Source organism: Python bivittatus, unplaced genomic scaffold (assembly GCF_059951505.1).
Source record: "Python bivittatus isolate LINGU-HERP-01145 unplaced genomic scaffold, Pbiv_v1 ctg000310_np1212, whole genome shotgun sequence".
NCBI classification, from domain to species: Eukaryota; Metazoa; Chordata; class Lepidosauria; order Squamata; family Pythonidae; genus Python; species Python bivittatus.
The window spans coordinates 8,916,509-8,939,533 of record NW_028277054.1 but is presented as its reverse complement, the minus strand read 5'-3'; the positions used below and the strand labels follow the sequence as shown (position 1 = coordinate 8,939,533).

General features: G+C 41.8%; 2 protein-coding genes across 5 annotated transcripts in view; one reads left to right on the top strand and one right to left on the bottom strand.

The window, feature by feature from the left end:
* Positions 1-4,781, top strand: part of LUZP1 (leucine zipper protein 1) — a 47,673-nt gene extending 42,892 nt beyond the window's left edge. For 2 of the 3 annotated variants that reach the window (XM_088140031.1, XM_088140032.1), the window contains exons 3-4: positions 2,619-2,802; positions 3,628-4,781. In XM_088140031.1, coding sequence (XP_087996157.1) covers positions 2,619-2,789 — 171 coding nt within the window. In that variant the 3' untranslated portion in view covers positions 2,790-2,802; positions 3,628-4,781. The remainder of the gene's footprint in view (positions 1-2,618; positions 2,803-3,627) is intronic. The other variant, XM_088140033.1, reaches the window with a different exon arrangement.
* Positions 4,782-10,692: 5,911 nt separating this feature from the next.
* KDM1A (lysine demethylase 1A) overlaps positions 10,693-23,025 on the bottom strand; it is a 30,727-nt gene continuing 18,394 nt past the window's right edge. For both annotated transcript variants that reach the window (XM_025167790.2, XM_007429968.4), the window contains 15 exons: positions 22,547-22,639; positions 21,693-21,799; positions 21,174-21,255; positions 20,512-20,606; positions 19,721-19,863; positions 19,291-19,381; positions 18,716-18,850; positions 18,471-18,544; positions 16,561-16,672; positions 15,417-15,549; positions 14,719-14,906; positions 14,392-14,506; positions 13,601-13,728; positions 12,673-12,819; positions 10,693-11,291 (listed from right to left, as the gene is read on the bottom strand). In XM_025167790.2, the coding sequence (XP_025023558.2) occupies positions 11,106-11,291; positions 12,673-12,819; positions 13,601-13,728; positions 14,392-14,506; positions 14,719-14,906; positions 15,417-15,549; positions 16,561-16,672; positions 18,471-18,544; positions 18,716-18,850; positions 19,291-19,381; positions 19,721-19,863; positions 20,512-20,606; positions 21,174-21,255; positions 21,693-21,799; positions 22,547-22,639 (1,829 nt within the window). In that variant the 3' untranslated portion in view covers positions 10,693-11,105. The remainder of the gene's footprint in view (positions 11,292-12,672; positions 12,820-13,600; positions 13,729-14,391; positions 14,507-14,718; positions 14,907-15,416; positions 15,550-16,560; positions 16,673-18,470; positions 18,545-18,715; positions 18,851-19,290; positions 19,382-19,720; positions 19,864-20,511; positions 20,607-21,173; positions 21,256-21,692; positions 21,800-22,546; positions 22,640-23,025) is intronic.

The window sequence follows — 23,025 nt, the reverse complement described above, 5'->3', positions numbered from 1 at the left end:
ATGAGCGAAAATGGGTCAGTTCTGTACCCAACCTAGCACCCCAGACTCCTAGCAATCCACCCTCCAAAAATTGTAATTAAAATCTAATTAAATTAAAACTAATTTTTCCCCTCCTCCTTTGTCCTGGCCCCACTCGCTTTTTGAAAGATGGGCTCCTGTCATGACGCTCAAAGGCTACTGGCCCGCAGCAGGCGCTGCAATGCAATTCACCAGTAATCCATATAAGGACGCCCTACGCAGCTCAGCAGGAAGCAACATTCCTACTGTGAAGTCCCATGATTATTATGAAGGTTCTTATTTATTCCATTTATAACCTGCCAATTTTCCAAGAATCTGGAGGAGGATTTTCTTGTCCCGAATCCCACAAGTCTGTTTTAACTACTGCATCATCATGTGCTACTTGCTCACAGCATTGAGCATTTGCTTGGCCTTTTTCCCGTGCCTGAAGAACTTGTCAGCACCACGCACTCTGCAAAACCTTGGATGAAGGCCGGCCTTCCTTCCACCCCAAATCTGAATGTCTCAACTAACCATGATCTGTGGCTGAATTTCTCTCTGGGACCTGTGAGGGAAACTACTACCCCATCTCCCAGGATGGCACGTTTGTTCCTGAGCCCCTTCTGTGCTGTGTCTCCAAGTCAAACCTTTTCAATGGAAACAGCCCCAAATGAGCTGTAGTTCTCCAGCTTTTATTTATTAATTGAGTTTGGAAAGCTGCCTCTTAAAAGCTGAAAAATCTAAATTAAATCCGCTTGTGTTTGTGCTGAATAGTCACATGAGTCAGATATCAGCAGTGAAAAGGAATAGCTTGATTGTTGGCTTCTGGGGAGTGACAGTGCCCTGCTCAGCCTTGTTCCTGCCAACCACTGGGACAGTGATGGTGAACCTCTGGGCTCGGCGTGTCAAAAATTCGAAAAATGCCTAACTTGACTGCTGGCATGTCAACCCCCCCTCCCCTGAACAAAAGAGAAACAATTCTTTACATACACATTTATTTTTAAAAAAACAGTTCAATCATGTGTGGTGGTGTTGTCAGGTGTTGGTGAACACTGGCGTATCACCCAAAATGTTGTGGCATGTCATCCTTGACATGCATGTCATAGGTTCGCCATCACTGCACTAGAATGTCCTGAGAACAAGCAATACAGTCTCAACACATTGGGCAGAGTCTAACTCTGTCCACAAAATTCATTATACCATTCAAGCTGTTGGGCCATGCTCCTTTCCAGTTGTCCTCTCTCCCTTCTGCCCATCTGAACACCAGAGAAGAAACTTTGTCTCAGAAATAGCAATACCCAACCGAGAAGACCCTTGGTCCAAACTGACCCTCAGAATGCCATCTACTGACCAGCTGCTGACCATAGACTTTCTGACTAGTTTTATCCCCATTGAGGAGAGTAGACCTATAAATTTAATTAATTAATTGCAGGTGTAATTCTCTGATTGAAAAAATCTAAGGTCCATCTCTGGCAGAAGGCCTTTTTTTCTGCAGGAGAAGCTGGTTTTTTTGGGAGGGGTCCATCTTACTACAGGTGAACCCAGCTAAGGCTCAGATCTCAGTCCCTGAGGATTAAGAGTGACTTCTCTGAATGAGGATCTTATGGAAACAGTCCGGTTCAGCAAAATGATAATCAAATGCAGATTCTTTCTGGCCAATGGGTGGAGGGGAAAGCTGAGCCCAGTGGTCTCCTCACCCCCCAATTGTTCATAAAACCAGAAAGTGGCAATTAAAAATGTGTACATGGGCAGGTTTTTTAAAAGAAGAGCCTATGGTTTTGAATGTTTCAAGGGTCTTGGATCTTGTAGCACAATGCGCTCTGCTGGCATCAGCCTGCAAGTACAGGACTTGCGCAGTAAGAAGTCTGTTTGGTTTATTTAATGGATTAAAAGTCACAGCCAGTCAATCTAACTCACATCTAAAAGACAGCAGTGGGACCATTAAAAGTAAAGTGAAAAGTCCATGCTAAACACCACCTGAAATTTAGGGAAATGTTTTCAGCTAGGAAGCTAACCCTGCAGGAAGAGAACTTCTGGAGTCACCAGCTCCTTAGGAGAGATAATTGCTTGGGGGAACGAAAACTTTAATGTAGGTCCAGGGCTAACAAGCCTGGGTTTAGAACTGGGGACTCTAGAGGACGTTTAGTCCAGTCTCATGGTTCAGAGAAGCAGAATAGGCTGGGTAAAGAACCACAAAGGTTGGATTCATACAACATCCTAGACTAGGGTAAAATGGGAGTGGATGGGTTGTAGTCCTAAGTGTTGTGGAAAACCAGAGCAATTGTGTTTGTTAATTGTTAATCATGCTGGTCCACAGTCACCAGGAAACCTTCCAGCTTAAATGGAGATTTCCATCTCCTCCCATCCCCATATTTCTGCCTGTTTGGTGCCTTTTTATTTTTATCTGTATATCTATATAGCTATATCTCTCTCTATATGTCATCTATCTATCTATCTATCTATCTATCTATCTATCTATCTATCTATCTATCTATCTATCTATCTATCTATCTATCTATCAACTATCTGTCTGTCTAATCTTGGGCCTTGGTGGATGTTCATCTATAGGTGGCTCACAAGGGACTACCTTATTAAAGCACTTCCTCTTGGTTTTGCTACAGGAAGACAAGAAAGATTTTGCTCCTAGTTCCAGAAGAAAAACATACGGCTCCTCTGAGCAACTGACACCAAGGAAGAGGCCAGAAATCAAGGTGGAACTGCCCCGCCAATTCCCGAGCAGCAGGGCCGAGGAGCGGAGGCGGTGGTCCAGAGACCACTTGGAAGCCAACTGAAGTAAGGCTGAGGGTAAGGCTGATAATGGCGTTCAGGCTTTGAACCTGTTTCCTTCATTTCCGTCTGCCTTTTTTGTTCAGGAATTCAAGACAGCCTAGATAGTGTTCCCTCCTCCTGTTTTCCCCACAGTAACCTTGCAGAGATAGGTTGGATTGGGAAGCAAAACTGTCCCAAATGTGGTGTTTGTTTTAATTCTTAAACTGTTTATTTGGAAGTCATACCAGAATAAGGAGGTATATCAGAATTGTAAAATAAATAACATAGACAAGCTTTTGGCCTGTTTTGATTTCCTGTAGAATGCTGCTGGTGGGTAGACTGGATGGTATCGCTCTCAGAGGGCAGTGTCACCTCAGCTAGACACTTAGTTGGTTAAGGACATATTGATGGCTATCAGTACACATGTAAATCACGTGCATCTACATTAAAATATCCTGGATTAAAATCTCTATATGTGGAAACCACTGCCTTGCACACTTGACCTCTCAAGAATTTTTAATAAACGGCTTAAAAAAAGGGATTTCCCACCCTCACAACTATAATTATATAGTATTTGAATTGGCTTGTATACAGAACAGAGATTGTTTTGTGTGGAAGATAGGCCCCTTAATGGCTTCCTGAACTTTTTGAATAGGTCTCCCCTCAGAATGTTGGCTTCAGGTCTTTCCCAATGTGACTGAACGGCGGTATCCTGCAAGGAGCTGATGCAAAGAAACCAATTCCTTTTTTAAACTACAACTCAGTTAAAAATTGAGGAAAACTTTGCAAAAGAAGGGTGGGTGTTGGTGAAATCCAGCATTTGATGTTGTCCTTTCTTTCCCTCTCTCCCTGTATCCCCAGCGCATTTCCTGTAGCAGTTTGCATGACCTCCAGACCTGGAACTCCATCTTTCTCCTTCTGCTGCTGCTGCCAGTCCACCATGGGGACTGAAATGGTGCCTGACCTTTACCCCTTTCCATGCTGAAGCTCTCTCCCCCTTCCCCCCAACCTAGGATTGACTTTTCTTTTAATGGTGGCTTTGCGTTTTCCTTCCCCTCAGTGAAGGAGGATGTGGAGACTTTGCTCAGGGGAATCCCACTCTGGAACCTTACCGAGCTCGAATCAATGGAAACCCTCAGCTAGCAACTGGCCGGAGGCCTCCAAGAACTTTGGATTCTCAGCTTGGGGGTTTGTTGACTCTGTTCCTGGAGAAACTTTTGGTTTTGTTTGACTTGAAAGTCCCACGGAGAACCACTCTGGACTTGTGTCTGCTGGTCCTCAGCTTTGGAGAGCCATTTACCCGACACCTCCTGGCCACAAACTCTTGAAGATGCAGCTCCAGAAAGAATGGCCTAGCAGGGAACGTGGGCCATTGTTTCACAGTAGCAGCCCCTCTTCTTCCCCTCGTCGTCCGCACTGCAACAGCTTGGCTCATACTGAATGTTTGGCTGAGCTGCACGGAGAAGCAATAAATGGAGATGCTTCTGTTCCAGCATCTCCTGCTCCACGGGCAGGGACTGGGGCAGCAGGGCTCTTGGGTTCTCTTTGGCCTCAAAAAAAATCTCTGTTTCCTTTCTTGATGGCACAGCACACTCCTTGCAAGCCCAGCCAGACGGGATACGCAACTCTGCCTGGACTGGGCTGGTTAGAGCGAGAAATCCCATTGGCAAGCCTCCTGCTCTGCCCCCAACCCAATCTCACCCTGATCCAAGGGCAGAGACCTGCCTGGGACCCAGCACGCTTGGTGGGGCTGTTCTGACATTACTTGAACTAACCCCTGGAAGAATCAAGTGTGGCCAGCAGTCGGAGGTGTCTGATTTGTTCAGCAGCTCAATGCATCCTTGGGGGGGAGGGGGGACACATTCCTTTATTTCTGCTACCTCACCACTTGCTTGGACAAAAGGACCAGCGTATAATCTTCCAGAGACACAGTGGCTGCCCTCTTCCACCTCTGAAACAGCAAACTGAACTTTGTTCACACAATCATCCCAGCCCCCCACCCCCAGGTCTGTTTTCCACCATCTTCTGTGCATTTTGCTCAGATGCTGCTGTATTGTAAGTCTTCTTACCTGCCCCTGCCCCAGTTTGCTAAGGTGGGACTCAAAAACTGATCAGAATTAGCTGCTCTTCCCTTTTAAAATGAGCCTCTCTCATGCGCATGTACATGCCGAGCACTAAAATGATGGGAACCAGTTTGGAAGTTCTCTAGGGCATGTAACCTGTGAGTTGCCATTCACCCTTCAGCTGTTTGACAAGAGATGTGCATCTGTTCCAAGGGCGCTTTGAGGATGCAATTATTATGGCAGCCAGTCCACGTGGGTCAGCTAACAATAATGGGTTAAGGAGGGAGCTCTGCAGAGGAGCATCAGCCGGTAGGGTTGCTGAGCCCTTTGCTCACTTGCACACCTTCCCCACCGCTATTACCTGCAAAGCTTCTGTTTTTCCTGGATAGCTGGGAGCAAACACAGGAAAGTTTTGAGGTGTGAAAATCTGTGGGTACCGAGTTTCTCCTTTTCCTGTTCATGTCCTCCTGCAAGTTGCCTCACCCACACATTGGGATGCAAACATGGGGCTGATGGGCCTGGGATCTAAAACCCAATTTATATTCCTATTTGTTTGGTTGTTTTCTCTTTTTACCTCTCAGTTCCCTGGGAACAGCCTTACATTCCCCTGCTTTTGCTGTCCTTCTGCTTCAGGATAGCAGTTGGTGCACGCACTCCAGTGGCCCTTTTCGGAGAGGGGAAAATAGAGGAGCAGCCCTGCACCACCACCACCTCCTGGTCAACCTCCTATTCAATGCTTGGCTTTCTCAAAAAGCATTTGATGGGTGGTCTGATAGGTTTAGGCCTCAAGATGTAGCATTCTGCGCTTTAAAAGGATTTGCCTCCCTCTAAGCCGGTGTTTCTCAACCTTGGTAAGTTTAAGATGGGTGGACTTCAACTCCCAGAACTTCTTGGGTTCTCGTTGGCCTCAAAAAAAGTCTCTGTTTCCTTTCTTGATGGCTTTGTTGGCTGGGGAATTCTGGGAGTTGAAGTCCACCCATCTTAAACTTTCCAAGGTTGAGAAACACTGCTCTAAGCCATCATTGCCCTATCCAACCATATGCTAGGGGAACTTCCATTGCAATCCCTGGAAAGCAAACCATGATGCTAAATGTTAAGTGGCACCATCTTTACTTGAGAGAAAAGAACCCACGTCCCCCATCTCTGTCTCTTTCCTTCAAAGATGAGTGGCTGTGTTCACACCATAGGCTAAGCCAAGAAGCGTGGTTCACAAGTGCGCATGTTTCACACCATCTTTTTCCCACGGAATGTGAGTTTAATCAAAAGCTGAGGCATACTGTGGCATCCAGACCTGGAGTTGTTAGCACATCAGACTTACAGAAACAGGAGGTTATAACCATAATACATTATATGGACAAAGTTCTGCTTTATGTCCAACAAGGGTTTGAACCAGACAACCAGACTTGATTTAAGAAGTCATGCACAATTGGGGGGGGGGGGCACACGTCATGGGAACACAGCCAGTGTTGTCATTCCTTCATGGCTCTTGCAAAACCAGCTGTGTAGGGTACCCTGTGAGGGTTTCAGAATGAACCCAGCTTTGAAACCAGAAAGTAGATTCTTGACCTTGTAACCCTTTGAACCTAAACATAACTAACGGTCACTGTGGAAGCTCCCAGTTTCTCCCTTTTGCATACCAAGTTTTCTGTAGCACAACAGGAATAAAAGGAGACCTAAGGGTGCTTTTTTTTTTTTTTTATATATATATATATATATATATATATATATATATATATAAAAAAAAAAAAAAAAATCCATATATATATGAAGCCTAAGGCATGAACAAGGAGATCTGTGGTTGGATTCGCTCTTGAAGAATGTTTGTGGGCTTCCGCTCGGTAGAGCTTCAGACCTGAGTTTGGGGTAACTTACTGCTGGTTTGGCTTATAAAAGGGTATCCCTGCTGGTTGTTCTAGCAGAACAAATGGAAATCTGGGGAGGTCGTCAGAGACTGAATGCCTTACTTCCAAAAGCTGTGTTTCTGCGCCTTGTATGAATCCTTTGTATTCACATAACAGGGTTAGTTCAGTGGGCTAAGGAAATGAAGTCATCCATCGCATGCCCACTAAGCTACCTGCTCAGCCTTTAATGTAATCGTACCAAATGATGGTCACCAAGTTTTGCACCTCTTTTTTAAGATCTAAGCCTTTATTTCCTGCTCCAGCACTTTTTGGATGATTGTCATAATGTAATACTATTTTTATTCTCCAATTCTTGGCAAGTCTTCCAGTTCAGGGGGATTAAGAAGAACATTAATTGATTCGTGTCTGTCGGTGGGTGCCAAGTTTACATGAAAGTCTTCTTTGCTCTATGCGGTAGCTAACCTGTAGTAGCCATTTTAATGAGTATTTTTTTTGCATGCTGTGTGTGCCTGATCCAGTAATAAGACGAGGCTTGTGGATTAATCCAAAATAACGGCGCTTTTTTTTTAAACACCCACCCCCACCCCAAAAGAAGCCATTCCACCATTAATTAAAGAAAGCACTTTAGCATATGAAACATGATTTAAAACAGTTCCATTCTTCTTGATCTCAGGCTACTTGAAAATTAAACCCGTAACAATTCTGCTGCTATTCGAGCCATTCCTTTGGCTGGGTCGAGATGCTGCCATGCCCAGGGTGGCGGGTTGGGGTTGCAGCGACTGACCCTAATTCCAAGGACACTGGTTCATACAGGGTGTTTAATTTCCTTCCTAAAACATATGCCTTTTAGCAATGAAATTTCAGGCGTTACTATTCCTCAACCAGCTAACACTATAGGCTAAAAGATGGCTGTCTTGATTTGTAGCTCATTAACTGCATTCCCACTAGATACTTAACCAAGTCAATTATGCAAAGCTTAGCACCATTTAGTGGCACGCTAAGATCAATTAGTCTTAACCTTGGTGGTTGTTGGTTGGGTGGGTGTGTTGTGTGATCCAAGACCCTTTGGGTAGTTCAGGGATTTTCAAACTTTGCAGAGGGATTTCCTAAAACAATATATGCATTTTTTGTGAGCCCCCCCCCAAAATAATAGATTTAATTTGGGGTAGGGTTCAGCAAGAAACAAATGTACCACTTACTTTTAATCATTAAATGTTAGCCTGCATATCAGAGGCATTCATAAACTTTGCAGTACATAGGCAAAGTGAGGAGCAAAGCCCAGAACAAATTTTAATCAGCCTGCCTGCACTAAAATTGTAACTGTCTTCTGAAAAGTTGTGGACCCCCTTCTGTACTGGGCTGGTCCAACTCCATTTGCAACCCCCTAGATTAGGTTATAGTTCAGTGTATTGTGCAAATGCAGAAAATGGGTTAATTCGGTAACCGAGTTCAGTATGTTGATGTGAACTCAGCTAGTATGACACACAAACACAGCCACTGAAAAGGTTGCTTTTCAAGTTCTGACTCAATAAGGCAGGAAAAATCTCTTTTTCCCTCCAAGATTATGTCAGGTAACTCCTTGAACTCTGCTATAGCTTTCACTAGTGAAAAATGGGCTGTCTTCCATGTGACACCTGTTCAAGCCCCAGTACAAGTGCTCTGCATTCCTCTTGTGGAGACCCTTCCATTTCACCATTCCTTCCACAAATCTAATCAGGGCCAAAGACGTTGATGAATTATTATTATCTGCTTGCTCTATCAAGTGGACAACTCACTAACACATCTCTGCCTCAGATGAGGATAGGAACAACTTTTTCCCACTACCACAGCCTTTATTTTGGGGTGGGGGGGTGGGGGCGTGTAATCAATTTCTGTTTCTTAGGCCTTAGAATATACTTGAACAGCTGGGAAGAAGAGAGAGTCTTCTCCTTGAGAATGGTTTGGGACATAAATCTGCCCTTGTTTGATCAAAGTTTTGCTTCTGCTCTGTGTATTTACAGAATCCAATGAATTGGTAGCTACTGTATCCATCCTTATTATGGATTTCTGGGGGAAAAACAGAAATAAGAATCTGCACAAGAAATGTATTTCCCTTAATTATTAAGACCATGCATTCATTGTTAAATATCAGGGAGTCTACTTCCCATTCTTAGTTTTGCAATTCCCCATCAATAACCTTGTATTAAACTAGACGTAGGTAAAAAGTATAAATAACCTTTATTGCCAGAGAGGGGGTGTTATTCAATGAATGGCTCTATAAAATCAGGATTATGAACCCTACAGAGAGGATAACCCTGAGTGCAATAAGAGCTGATTGTATTTGTAAGCATAAGTGAGGATTTCAGGACATGAAGATTGGCTCAACTTGCACACTTTTAAAGAGAAACAGCTGTAAAGTGTATTTGTAAATATTTGCCAATGTTTGGGGTGAATTGATTAATTTGTGTTTTAAACTGTAAGATGTAACTACCATAGGGAATCCCCCAGGGACTTTCTGATGCTGACAATTTGTGTTTAAAAAAAAAAAAAGGAACAAAAAATATCCAGCATTGTAATTGTATTTGATGCATGTTTTTTTTCCTTTAACCTCAAGAAACTTAAAACATGCAGCTTCTCCCACCAGAAGACCAGGAGGCCTGCGCTCCTAACAAGAACGTGATGGGTTCTTGCTCCTTCACACCCATCACTGCAGCTCTGATCAAGAGCCAGGCATCTCGTTGACCGAACCAGAGTTTTGCATGCACGAAGCCTCAACTTCATGAGACTGTGTGCAAGTTGCTGCCAGCTAGATTAGGCAGAATTTAGCTTAAGTGACCCAGCATAAGGCAGCTTCATACTTCCAATAGGCCGTTAAGAGGCAAGACTGATTTTGTGATAAACGCTGATATCCGAGTGCCAAGAACTTAGGGTTTTAGCCATAGGGTCGGTCAGGAGGGCCCCGTATGTATGCAGAAGGGCAGCGCCTCTGAAGCACTGAAATGATGTCCCTTCCCTGCCCACTCACATTTATGGAATATGGGAGGGATGTCACTCAGTAAGTCCCCCCGATGCCACACTGGACACAAATCATCAGTGCGAGAGGAGGCTGCGTTTTGCTGCTTTAGTTAAAAGCCCAACTTGATATCCAAAGGAGGAGAAGAGCAGGGAGGTCCTGCTGTGCAGGATTTTCCCCCTTCTTCTTTCTTCTTGGTTAGAGACCAAAGGAATTACTTTCTCTTTTTTTGTGGCTGTTGGAAGCCCAAACCGCCTTCCATACCTGCACAAAGGGAGAGGCATGTTGGTCTTCCTGCCGTATGAAACACTTGAGAATCCTTCAACTTCTGTGGAATGTATTTTTAAGAGATGAAAATATATTTTTTCTATTTGCTAATGTTAAGACTGGGTGGAAAAGGGACTGCAGAAGCCAGACATTGTATGTGTCCCAAGGCAGAGGAGCACTGCCTGCCTTCTATTCCTTTTCAGGTGAAGAAAAAAGCAAGTGCAATTTAAGCCCACGATGTCCTGAGCGCCTCTGCTCCCGGCCCTCCGTGTGCCCAGCCAATTACCAGCACTGTCCAGGTCATGCTCCCCCCGACCCACAAGGAAGCACCGCAGGGCTAGCATGCTGGCTGGGGAAAGGCTCCCACCCTTTCACCTCCCAAACTCGCCTATGCACTGGACAGCAGGCAGGGTGAACCTGCCAGTTACACAGAGCAACGAGTCTGCATGCTATGTTTAAACTCATTTTTTGTCCGCATGTTATCTTCTGACTAATGCTATCTGTTCTGCAGTACATAATCAATAAAATTATTTGTATGTTAATGCAACTTTTGAGACAGAAAAATCCTTTTGCTTCTTCAAAGGGAAAGAAAATCCAGCTGCTTTTGCACAACCTGCTGTGATGTGTTGACAGGGTTAAGGATCAAAAAGTGTACCAATGAGTGTGATATCTGGAGTTCTCTGCAACTTTTTTGGCCCACAAAGGACACTAGCATGTCATACTAAAAAAAAGAACACATTGGGAGTTTTTAAAAAAAATTATAAAGATTTATTTTTTCTTTCTAAAGCAAACCCATGTAAGACAAACTTACCTTAGTTACTAACAGCTATCTTACAAGAACTCTAAACCATTGGAAGAAAGTTAATCAAAACCACATTTGTACCTAAAATGCTCCAACTCGAGAGAGACTAGGAGTTTATACTCTGAGTAGTATGAACACTACTCTGGTGAGCCTGAACTGGGCTGGCAAATCAAGAGCAGCATTCTCAAATCATGGATACCACTGAAGGGCTTCTCAGTTGGGTCACACGTTTTTCCGACTCCTGGATTAAGCCCTCCAACTGGTAGTGCTACAGAACAGAAAGTTCCCTTGCTTCTAACAGAGTCCATGCCTGGGATTCTGAGCCCACTGCACTGTTTCTGGCATTTGCATCTTCACATAGCAGGAGTCTGTTGTGCAGTTGCCACAGGGGTAGCTTGGCGAGGGAGAGTGTACATCGCACCCAGAAACTGGTCTGCAATACGCCCAGCTTCTCTCAGGCCACTTAGCAGAGCTCCATGAACTGTCGCTGGGTAATTACGAATTGTATGTTCTCCAGCAAAGAAGAGACGAGGAATTGGCTGGAAAAGAAAGAGTAGGTTGGCAATGTCTTAAGACCCCATGAAGAAGGCAACAGGGCTCCTGTAAAATAAGGATGGTCAGAGCCAGCTTTGTTTTTAGTAATGTCCCCTGAAATGGATACTGGATGTTTGAATAATCTGTAAATTCTGCAGAAGAATTGCAAAAAACATGTCAAGCGTTTCATAGATGAAGAGGGCAGAGGAAAACAAAAATATTTTATGTGTGACAGTTATACATGCTCTGTTTCTCTCCCTCTGATATGAAAACAAGAATTTAAATTCAGCAAATGATAACGGCAAACCTCAAAACATGTTCAGATCAGAAACTTTTATTTGCATGGATGGAAGGATTTGCTCACACTGGTGTGGGGACTCTCAACTGGCTCCCAAAACAGATAACATCAACCTCCGCAGTATGGCACAGATTCAGCCTCCCATCCCCCTTCTGAAGTCTACACAGAGCCCTACACTAAAGCCCTAAGTCCTGCGTCAGTCTAGCCACTCTATGCATTGGATGAAGTGAGCTACAACTCACGAAAGCTGATGCCATTTAATAAAATTTTGTTAGTTAAAACAGCTACCAGATTCCTGATTTTTTTGCCATCATAACTAACACAGCCCTCTTCCTACAGAGCCCTGTCTGAGTGAACTCTGTTTCTTTGTTCCCATGTGGGAAAATTTCTTGGCCCCTTAACACCTGGGTTCACTCAACCCTCTTTGCTTACCCCTGGGTTAACAAAACACAGCTGCTATACATACTTAAAATGAATCACACAGCTGCTTTCCATGATGGCAATGGCTGGGTTTTCCCCAACATTCAAATTACCCAACTCACTATTTTTTAAGTTGAGCATGTTGTGAGAATCAGGTCAATATGGTTGCAGAGCAAGGTCCAGGTGACTTCTACAGACTGTACAACACTATGAGTTTGGCTGCATCTAATTAATATAAACTCAGAATTGTTATTGTGGGGGGGGGGAGATAATCCAAGGAATCAAGTAGAAAACAGAATTCTTTTCTGAGAGAGAAAAGAGAGACTGAGGCAAAACCATAAAGGCAATTTCACCCCACAGCAACAATAAGCTATATAAAGAGGCAAACCTGTATCTGATCCAAATAAATAATACACTTGACATAGGAAGTGCCACAATTAAGCTCAGGTTGCAGGTGTTATTATACTACTCAAGTCATAGCAACACATGGTTCAACTTGGCTGTCTTAAAAAAGCTAAGCAGGGTCAATCCTGATCAGATCTTGGAAGGGAGCACCAGGAAATTCTAAAACAAGTATAAATAAATCATAGAAGATTATTGCCAAGAAAATTGTCATCAGGCCATGTACCTGAGGGAGGTTTTTATGGCTAGATTGTTCTAGCACTCACCTGAGGAGCTCCTGGAATGGCTGGGCCAGGTGTAATTGGCTGAGCCATCAAGTCATAATCATTTCCTGAAGAACCAGCTGCTACATAGGAGTAAGAGCCTCGTGCCCAAGGATCAGCCCGCCATCGAGATACCACCGTCTCTTTGGGCTGAGAAAGAAGTAGAAGAAATATGGGAAGATAAATGGGGGGAGAATGACTGCAGCAACATTTTTATGAAGTCCTTGGGATAAGGGAAGGAATACATTAATATGCAAATCAAGCTTTTAATTCAGTTTAAAAGTCTTGCAAGTAGCAAAAACCTGAAAAGTTCTGATGCACCTACACAGAGGACAAATAACAGGTAGACTGCTGTTGACTCACCTCCTTCACAAAGAATGCAAAAGGGAAAGAGACATTTGCCAAATCATAACCGTGGGCTGTTACAATTTTTCATCTTTCCTCTTGCACTAAGACCTCAAAGCCATAAGATTAACAACAGCAACAAGACTTGCATTAACCTATCTAAAATATGGAGAATTCTACAGCCATAACCTTTTGTGTACATATATAAAAGATGAAGCAGAGAAGGGAATTCCCAGCAGCTGGAAAACAATTTGCACTTGATGGCAGATGATGGTGAAATCAAAAGAACTTTTTCTAGGTAGTCCCAGCCTGGCTTAAATTATATATCTCAGAGGATTAAGGCTATGCAAAATTTGACTGTGGTCTGAAAACAGCACCCTTTCTAAATATAGTATGTTATTAACAGCTCTTTAGTATTTTGGTAGATTTGCTTCAAAAAGGATATCCCTTGAAGGAAGTTGCAGAACCTTACTATGATAGACAGGGAGCCATGTAGGCAAAAGAGCTTCTAGAATAGAACAGCATTTGGGCTGCTACGCATAATGCAAAACTTCCTGCATTATAAAGAACACACAACAACACGCACCTGAGGGACAGCACTGCTGCCAAAAATACCCTTGAGGATAGCGAGGCAGCGTCCAACAATGACATCATCACTAATGTTCTCCATGATTCCTGCTGCTTCACCTGCCACTAAGGCCAGAAGGATTGGTGCTGTTTCGGGAAACAAGAGTTTACAGGGCATTAACAGAGAGCAGGTGCAAGAGTGATGTTAAAGCCACCCACCTTGTGAATGTTTGCAAACAGCCCAGAAATGAAACAGATTTCTCAGCCAAGTTGGAGTTAAGGTGCTTTTATCAAGATGCTGAATTGTATTGCTTGATACTGTAAACTGCCTTGAGAAGGCCAATGACTTGAAAGCAGTTAAAGTTAGATTTAATTTTTTCAATCGAGTCTGTCCCAAAAAGAAGAGGAAGGTTTAAGAGAAGCTCTCATGCTATGCTGAAAGAACATGCTGAAGCCCCAAGTTCGTTGGCACGGGCATGCCCAGTTATACAGGATCAGGGAGCCACTTTTTGCATGATATGGTCCTGTTCTGCCAATTCCTCTCCTTTGAGGCCCATGCAACCTGAGGAACTCCACTGTATTTCCTACACTGTTATTTACCGCGACTTCAAACTTTTCCAGGTTTGCTGGTTCCCCAATTCTTGAAAGGAAGCTCAACAAACTTGTACTCAATCTTTAAACAGATACCACTGTTTAATATTTCATGGGCTCTGAACACTTATTTTACAATCCCTTTATAGGACCTTCTGTATTCAGGGATTCCAGTTTGTTTCTGTGAATGTAGAGTGTTACACGCCTTCACACAACTACCTTTGTAAAGATTCCAAAACAGGAAAAGCTCTCCTCTGCTTGCTGTGGTGCTGCCAACATGGCCGAACAAATTAACACTCGGATCCCAAAACACACGATCAAAACATAGAACAACCTATTAAGGAAAGGAGGGAAGCATTAATGCCAAATAAATGCCATCTGCGGTTAAACATTGATGTGACAGATGAAAGGACTTCAAAAAAAGGGATGTCTTTTTATTCTTGCAGAAAATACTTCAGGTACTGACAGAGGCCGTTTGGATCTTCCAGAGAGAGAGTAAACCCACATGCAATTCTACTAAGTACCTCTTTGTGCATTTCATGTTACCTTGTTAAGGTTTCCAAATCCCATTCTCTGTACAGCTGAAGTCTTCCACTCGGGAAGAGGAGGAACGAATTGGACTGCTGGAGGCTGCTGCTTCAGCACTCCCAGGGGAAGGGTACACAAGACAGCATCACATTTATAAATAAAGGTCTGGCTAGTAGAACGGGTATTGACAGCTATCACTTCACATCCTAGTGATAATGGAGAGAAAAGAGACTGTCATGTGAGGAAATGATTAGTATAATTGGATGAATGAGGGAGGATAAATGGGTGAATAAGTGCCTAAATGACTATCCATTTTCAGTTCATTGCTTCTGAAAATTAGATGGATTCAGACTCTACCAGTTCTGCAGAGATTTAAACCTGAGCTAGCTTCCCTTTTACTTATCCTCCCTCATGAAATATTATTGGTTCATCATAAATAACCCTGCTTTGGAGCTATTAACTATTAATCTTGCATCCATCCTTGCCACACCTATTTTCACCCTGATTGTTCCCCTTTATTGTCTTCATTTATTACAGGAGACCCATGAGAAAACATGTTTGTTATCAGTTTTGCACACACAGGAAATACAACCAAGCACTGACAAATTGTGTGGGAAAGGAGTACAAATCCAGCAAAGATTCTTTCCTGAAGACAATACCAAAAGAAGCATTTGAGCCAACAGGACAACCAGAGAGAACTCTTAAGTTTTGCTTACCCGAAGCGGTATAGCGAACCTGCCGAACGGCTGTATTTAGTTTGATATCTAATCCTTCAGCCAGAGCCACAGGCACACAAGAATAGCCATTTCTCACAGTCAGATGACTGCCTGTGAATTCAAAATCATCATCCTGAAATAGCAGGGAAGGAGATTTAGAAAACCCATCAGCGTAATGCATTTGGAACAGTAATTTCCCCCTCATATTGTCCCATGCTCTCTAGAGACAAAAGGAATGAGTAATCCCCATGGGTGACAGGGCCAAAAGGCTAGTGCTTGAATGCATGCAGCCAAAAGGAAAAAAGAGTCCATCTATCTGTTGTTACACAAAGTCCAGATCAAACTTTCTCCAATTGTGGATCACTTAATATTCAGAAATTGTGGGGACTGTCCAATCAAATCCCTCCTTCCCTAGGTTTTGAGCATGCCTGTTCATGTTTTGGCAAACAAGAGAATGATTCTAGTTGTCTTATCTTCCCCTCCATGTTTAAAGCCCTTTTTTAAACTAAATTTTGTACCCCCCCTGCAAAAACCCAGAAGTATTTATTAAGTAAATTATAGTATTTATCACTTGATCTTTCCTATATAAACCTGCTGCCCCCAATTTGAATTTGCTGGTGAAGAAAAGCTCTACTGTTGGGCTAGGGACAATGGCTCTTGAGCCCAGTTATATCTAATTTTTAGATATTCATCATTGTATTCCTTTTCCCACTTTTCCTTTTGGATTGCTTGTGCAATATCAGTTCAACTTAGCACAGCACATGCCAATTCATGGTTGAGTTTTCTGAATTTTACATGCATTATCACTTGTACACTTCAATGAACCTGTTTCCTGCCACTGCTCTATTCTTGTGGACCAGGTGACAGCCAGAGCAAGCAAAGAACAGGGGCAGAGACAGCCAGTCGGTTTTCACCACCTGCCTACTGGGATGTCTGGGAAGGCAGAGCTGAGTCAGAGAGAACAAAAACTGTGCTAACCTTTGAGTGCACGTGCATGTGTGCATGTATAGATAGATAGATATGGATATAGATATAGGTAGGGATACAATCCTGGAGAAGAATGCTTCCATTCCCCTGCCATTTGTGTTTATTCATTTGGCCTCACTGAAATTTTAGCATGGGGAAAAGAAAAAAGAGAAGTTACCTGGTCCCAATGCTTCAGCGACAAAGTGGAAAGCGGTGTGGCGTTTGCAAACTCAAGATTTGCAAAATGCCAATCGAGAATCTGTCTGTCTCTTGATGATAAATACACATCACTGTACATTTTTGAGAGGGAAAAAAACAAAACACTGAATATATGCTCTCATCATTTTTACTCAAACTGTTAACAGTGTTACCCTGCTTAGTCCCCTGCACCCAAGCTGTTTTGAAAGAAAGTTCTTCATTATTCTGCAAGACAATGGAGTTTATGCACTGCTCAGCATCCTAAGGGATTTAAATTCCTTCATTCCTTCAGCTATTGCCCAGAGAAAGAGACTGCTAGAAACTCACTGTCTTCTTCCTAGTGAGAATTTACTAGTAATTATAAATACTTGGATAAGTAATTTCCAATCTTTTGGACACAAGAGAAAACAGATTAAATAAACGAATGTGGGAAAAGGCTCTTTAAGCCAGATTTCACAAACTAATATGATGCCAGGAATGTTTTTATTATAGTGGATAGTTAATTATCTTGCTCAAGAAAATACAGACTGTTCCTTGTCCTAAAGGCTCATAAATTACACACAGGCTAGAAAAAGGAAAACAGAGACGTATGGATCTAAGTTAGTCTTTTGCATAGTCCTCTCTCTCAACAGATCTTTAGCATTCCACATAACTCTATCCCTTTTCCTTACAAACCCAAGATCCATCACTTCCCCAACTCAAATTATCCCTACCCTCTAAGGATCATCTCTCCATTTTCCTATTTGCTTTTTTTCAAGATTTTAACCCCAAGATTGGCCAATCTGAGTGAAGATACTTAGTTTCCTAGGTAAGATGCTAGGATGACAGTGTGATTTCTGAGGAGTATAGTTAACCCTTGGTTTAATGGACCATCAGGGGAGGTGGTGTCCATTATTCCTAAATGTCCATTAAATCTGAAAACACATTATTTGTAGCAAATAGGGTACTTGGGGTAATGAGGCAGTTAAACAAATGACATATGTTGTGTCATTATGTCATAATGCAAATGACATAAATGGACACAAATTACTTAAATTACATCCCTCCTGATGTCATGATGCAATTGATGCAAATTGACATAAATAATATTTTGACAATTTGAGATACACCAGATTTTGTCCATTAAATGTAGGTGGTATCTAAACAGAAAATATGTCTGTTGTATCTGCTGTCACTAAACTGAGATTCAGTAAATTGAGGGTTTATTGTACTTTGCTTTACAACTGCTTATTTTTCATACGAAAAATGATATACAGGTAGTACTTGTTTATCAACCACAACTGGAACTGGTAACTCAGTCGGTAAGTGAAACTGCAACTGTGCTTATGATCTTACTTCAGCTTTCCTTTGCTTTACAGACCTGTGAATGTTGTAAATGCGAGGATTGGTCGTAAAGTTACTTCTTCATCGTTGTTGTAACTGAATGATCACTAAACAAGGCAGTTGCTAAATGAGGACTACCTGTATTAGGAATATATCTTGCCCTTTCTGGTTTACTATGAATGTTGGTGGCAAGAAATTTGAGTTCTGGATTTGTTCTTTATTGCTACACCTTAGCAAGCTGACCATGTAGGAGAGAACTGTATAGAACTGGGGGTTCTTACATGTTTCTACCGCATGAAATACAAACCAATTTTTAAAATCCAAGTCATAGCATTTAAACTGAGGTGCAAACTTCCTCTTCAAAGGAATCTGCAACTCTTCAGATTGTGTTTATCTGCATCATAACTGTAGGACAAGTTATGAATGTACTACTATACTACAGATTAAGAACCAATTTATTCTTCCATCACAATCATTTTATTGATCTATTTGACCAGGACAGAAGGGATGGCCAAGCCATCAGCAGAAAACATCCAGTCTCTTCCCTGAACAGGCCTAAGATTTTACCTTGGAGGATTTGCTTCTAGTTCCTGGAGCTTCTCTTCCAGTTTTACTTGTGTTTCAGCTAACTCGTCATACTCCTAATAATACAATTAGATAAGGACACAAATAGGTAGATCATTACTAAAAGGCGATGTTGGAGGAAACTGCTTATTAAGTGTACAGAATAGCTAATATTAAATTAGATATTTCAATAGTAGCTACTGTTGAAAAAAGATAAATACATATTCAGTAGACACACTAATCCATACCTTACAAAGAGCAGTAAGATCTCTGTGTTTGCTCTTCACAAGGAATTCTGCAGTAATATCTCGAGGTGGTTTTACTTCCGAAGCCTCTTTGTATTGCTGGTGAAGCTCTTTTATTTTCTCCTTCAAGTTCACCATCTGTAAAAGGGAGGAAAATCATTAGTCAAAGGAGAGAAGCAAAACATTTCCATCTCCACAGAATCTTTGGGATAGGGATAGCAAAGTTTACCTTTTTTTTTTTTAATGTGAATCTTGAGGTTTATTAACTGAAGCCAAATATAAATAAAATCTGAAGGTGCTGAGCAAATTACTTACTGAATTCCACTACTGATGCACTGGTTGATCTGCATTCATAAATGCTAGGACTGTGCACACTTTGAAAATGATTTAGAAGAAAGTACTTTGGCTTTGCACAAGTGTGAGCACAGCACCTTCTGGCAATTCTTTAAAGCAGCCTAACTTTTTCAGAGTTCCACGTGAGCCTGAAAAAAGCTGTGGCTGCTTTAAAATTAGATTAAGCCAACCCCTTAAAAGCAAGTCAACTTTTTTCAGACTCATGCTTTAAAAACAATGCTAACCTTATTAAGGAGATCTTTAAGCTCTTCTTGGGTTTTCACTATCTTCTTCCAGTGTTCTATCTGTTCATCCTTGACATGCTTCTCCTGTAATCTATGGAAGGGAAAGAAGCAGCTGTATGTCAGCAACTACCACAGACCTTTAGCAAAGATGGCACTATTCTTCAGCAAGGAAAACTACACTGTAACATCTTCCCGTGCCAGTTCTCTCCAGGGTGTGTAAGATGTTTGGTATTCTGTCTCCTCAAGGTAGAAAAATGCAATAGAGTGAAAAAGAACAAGCCAATAAACTATGGAGGCCTTCAAAGGAGGAATTTTAAGCTGCATCAGCATCTAGGCCATAATGTGCTGTGTGCAAGATCGTAACACGCAATGCCACTACCACAACATGGGTGTGCACATGGCATTTAAGAGTGAACTTAATTTTACTTACTGTATGACAACTTCCAGAGCCTGACCAAGAGAAACAGGTTTGTTGTTGAGGACGTTGAAGTCCAGCTGGTGGCTGAGGTATGAGGTAGCTTCTAGCAAACGGTTGAACTCTTGCTCTACCATTTCATCTTTTTCCTTTGGAACCTGCGGGTTAGCAAGGTGAAGTTAAACAGGTGCAGACAGCTCAAAATGGAGAGGCCAAGTATAGCCCCTTAACCTGAAAGTGCATTTTCCATTCAGTGAGCATTTCAAACCGTGCCAGAAACTAGTTTATTCTTTTATGAGTACTCATTCAGCAGGGAGGGAATGACTTGCACAAGGTTAAATTCTGTTTTATGGCTAAATTATCACTGGGGTTCAGGAAGTTGCTTTGGCCCATCCATTTCCAACATTAGGCTTAATGTAGAAGAAGGAGATGGAGACTCAATAACAGATCTTCTGTGTTATTTATCACCCAGGTTTCTGCCCAAGAATCAAAATGTTTTCCTGAAATTTTAGTAAAAAAAAAAAAAAAAAGCTCTTTCAGCATTACAGAATTGCTGTAATAGAAGTGAGGAAGCCCATCTTTTTATTCATATGACATCAGCTCCTAAAATGCACATAATGTTAGAATAATGTTTAATTCCAACTGGAGAAAATATCTGCTCCTTGCATGCAAACATGGCAATTTAAGGAGGAGAGTTTGATTAAACACTGAAGACCAGTTAGGCAAAGACTCTTACTTCAAGCCAACAGATTATTTTGCGTTAAACTATTTCCTCAAAACTGCTTTCCAAGAATAATTAGACTTACCGCTTGTCCATTGGCTTCATAAAGTGGACATTTTTGTTTTATTTTGGCCAATTCCATGTTTACTTGCTTGCTTACCACAGCCATTGGATTTCCTCCTACACAGATTTTATACACAGAAAAAAAAAATCAGTTTAGTAAAACAAGGGCTCAGAAATCTGGAAGTACCTGGAACTATAATGATCAAAGTATTTAATCAAAGGTTAGTTAAATATATGTGGTGTACTGGGCATAAAGTGGTATACTCATCTCTTGTTAGACTTTTTGCACATTTTTTTTTTTCCCCTGTAAGGGAATGGACTAATTTAACCTTTCCTAAGCCAGCACCTTCCAGGTGTGCTAGGCTATGACTCTTAGCATCCCAGCCAGGATGGCCACGTTCTGATCTTTATTCAGATTATTTGGCTCAAAGGGGAGACTTTATACCAAGATGTTCATTTCTTATTGGGAAGATCTACTGTTACAGAGAACAGAAATGAAAGCAATTCAGAAAATAGTTCACAAGACTGAGAAGAAAGAACAAGAAAAGGGGAAGTTAGGAAGAGTCAACTGCTAATTCTGATAATAAAAAAGCAACACCAAAACCAGGTACCTAGAGATTGTATTCTGCACAAGTGTGTGGCTGCAGAAATTGAATTCAGGCACCTTTTCAAGGTAAGACTCACCAAGTCCTGTTACTACCATGGCTCCTAGATCTGCAACGTAGTTTCCTTTGCGAAAAGTAGCAACCCTGCCCCCTACACGATCCTAAAAAAAAAAAAAAAAAAAGGTATAATGTTCTAAGATTGACAACTTTGGGGCCCTCACCATAATTAGACATTTTAGCAAATCCTCTGAAATACTAGAACTTAGGACCTGGCAAGGAGGAGAGAACCTCACAATATGTGCCATTTTAAGGAAGTCTACTCAACCTCATTCTTACACTTCTGCAAAAGTCAGGTCCTGCATAAATAAAGGAACTGGAAATCACATACCCAATTAGTATGCAAAGTAAAGATATAGCAAAAGTAGCAAAGAATCTTAGCCTCTCCTCTGACCTCTCATTTAGCACAGCTTCTGTATTGCTTTAATGAGTGCTCATCACATGAACTGCTGTCAACAAGCAAAAGGACTCATAATGTATTCATGGGCAGGTAGGTACAGATTAATGGGGAAAATTAGCCTCTAAGTGTAGACCCACTCACCCGGGCTTCTAGCAGTGTGACATCCATTCCAAAGCTCTGGAGCTGCCGAGCTGCTGCCAACCCAGAAACTCCAGAACCAATTATGATGACCTTGCCAGTCTTCTTGGCTAGAAACATTAAGAAGTGTTGTTATGTTAGGGGACAGATGAACATAGGCTGGGTTGTGACAAAATGAGCCAATACGAGCTAAGCACATCATCCTTCCAAAAGGGCCAGAGATTTCCAGAAACGGTGATCCTCTGAACATAATAGAGCATATTAAAATATAAAATACACCTAAACAAGAGCTGAATCTTCCAGCCTGACTGGCAGCCAGACCCTCTGCTGCTTAGCTCAAGGACGGGGAGTGGACATTGCTCTGCTATCTCCTATTGCCATCTAACCTCTTCCTGACTCTATAAGTGATCAACCACGAAACGTAACCTATTCGGATGGTATATTTGTTTTGTTACTTTGAGGCGGGATATAACTTTTGCAGATAAGCGAACAATGTATTGTCAACTTGACAGCCTATCTTTCTTTTAAACTTCAAAGAAGTCATCTCTGAACTTCAGCCATCTGATACACTATAATATGGTTTGCCTCATTCTGACCTACTGTGATAGGCAAACTTAACTACTGTGTTTTACAGACAATGGTTTAGCGTTTAATATAAACCAGGCACATTGTGTCAAACCATATTAAAACAAACATGGCTTAAAAGGATGTGTGAGCCTTACTACTTCCTTGAAAAAAAGGAGGAAGCTAGAAAGAGCCTTCAGTTTTACAGCACTGTTTTACTTATGGCATAAATCACTTAGCCTTTACTTAAAAGATGAAATGATATATTTTGAATAAAAAATTTAACTTCTTACTTGGTAGGGGCTTCACTCTTTTGTAGATGCCAAAATTGATTAAGCCATGCCGTTCCAGGTAGCTATGTACTCGGTGGACAAGTACCGTATCACCTACAACAACAAAAGATCTTTGAACGAACATTCATTGTGGAGGAACAGGGACATTATTTCTACAGAACTTGACGGTGTTACTCCAGTTTTCAGCTCTAATTATACACGTTTACTCCACATTAACAGCCAATACATAGATCAACAGAAGAGAAAGGGGTCAGAGGGATTTACTGAATTATACTGACTGTGATTAGGGGATTCATGGTATTAGCACCTAGTGCTGCTCTTTGATCATCCCCATAACTAGCAGAAACAGGACAAATTGCACAAATGTGTGAACCAATCTGTGTAAGTTGCAGACAGTGTGAAAAATCTATTTTGCTTTGGCACAGAGGTTTTGTAAAACATAGATGACGTACCACTTTGTATAGACGGAACAGAAAAGG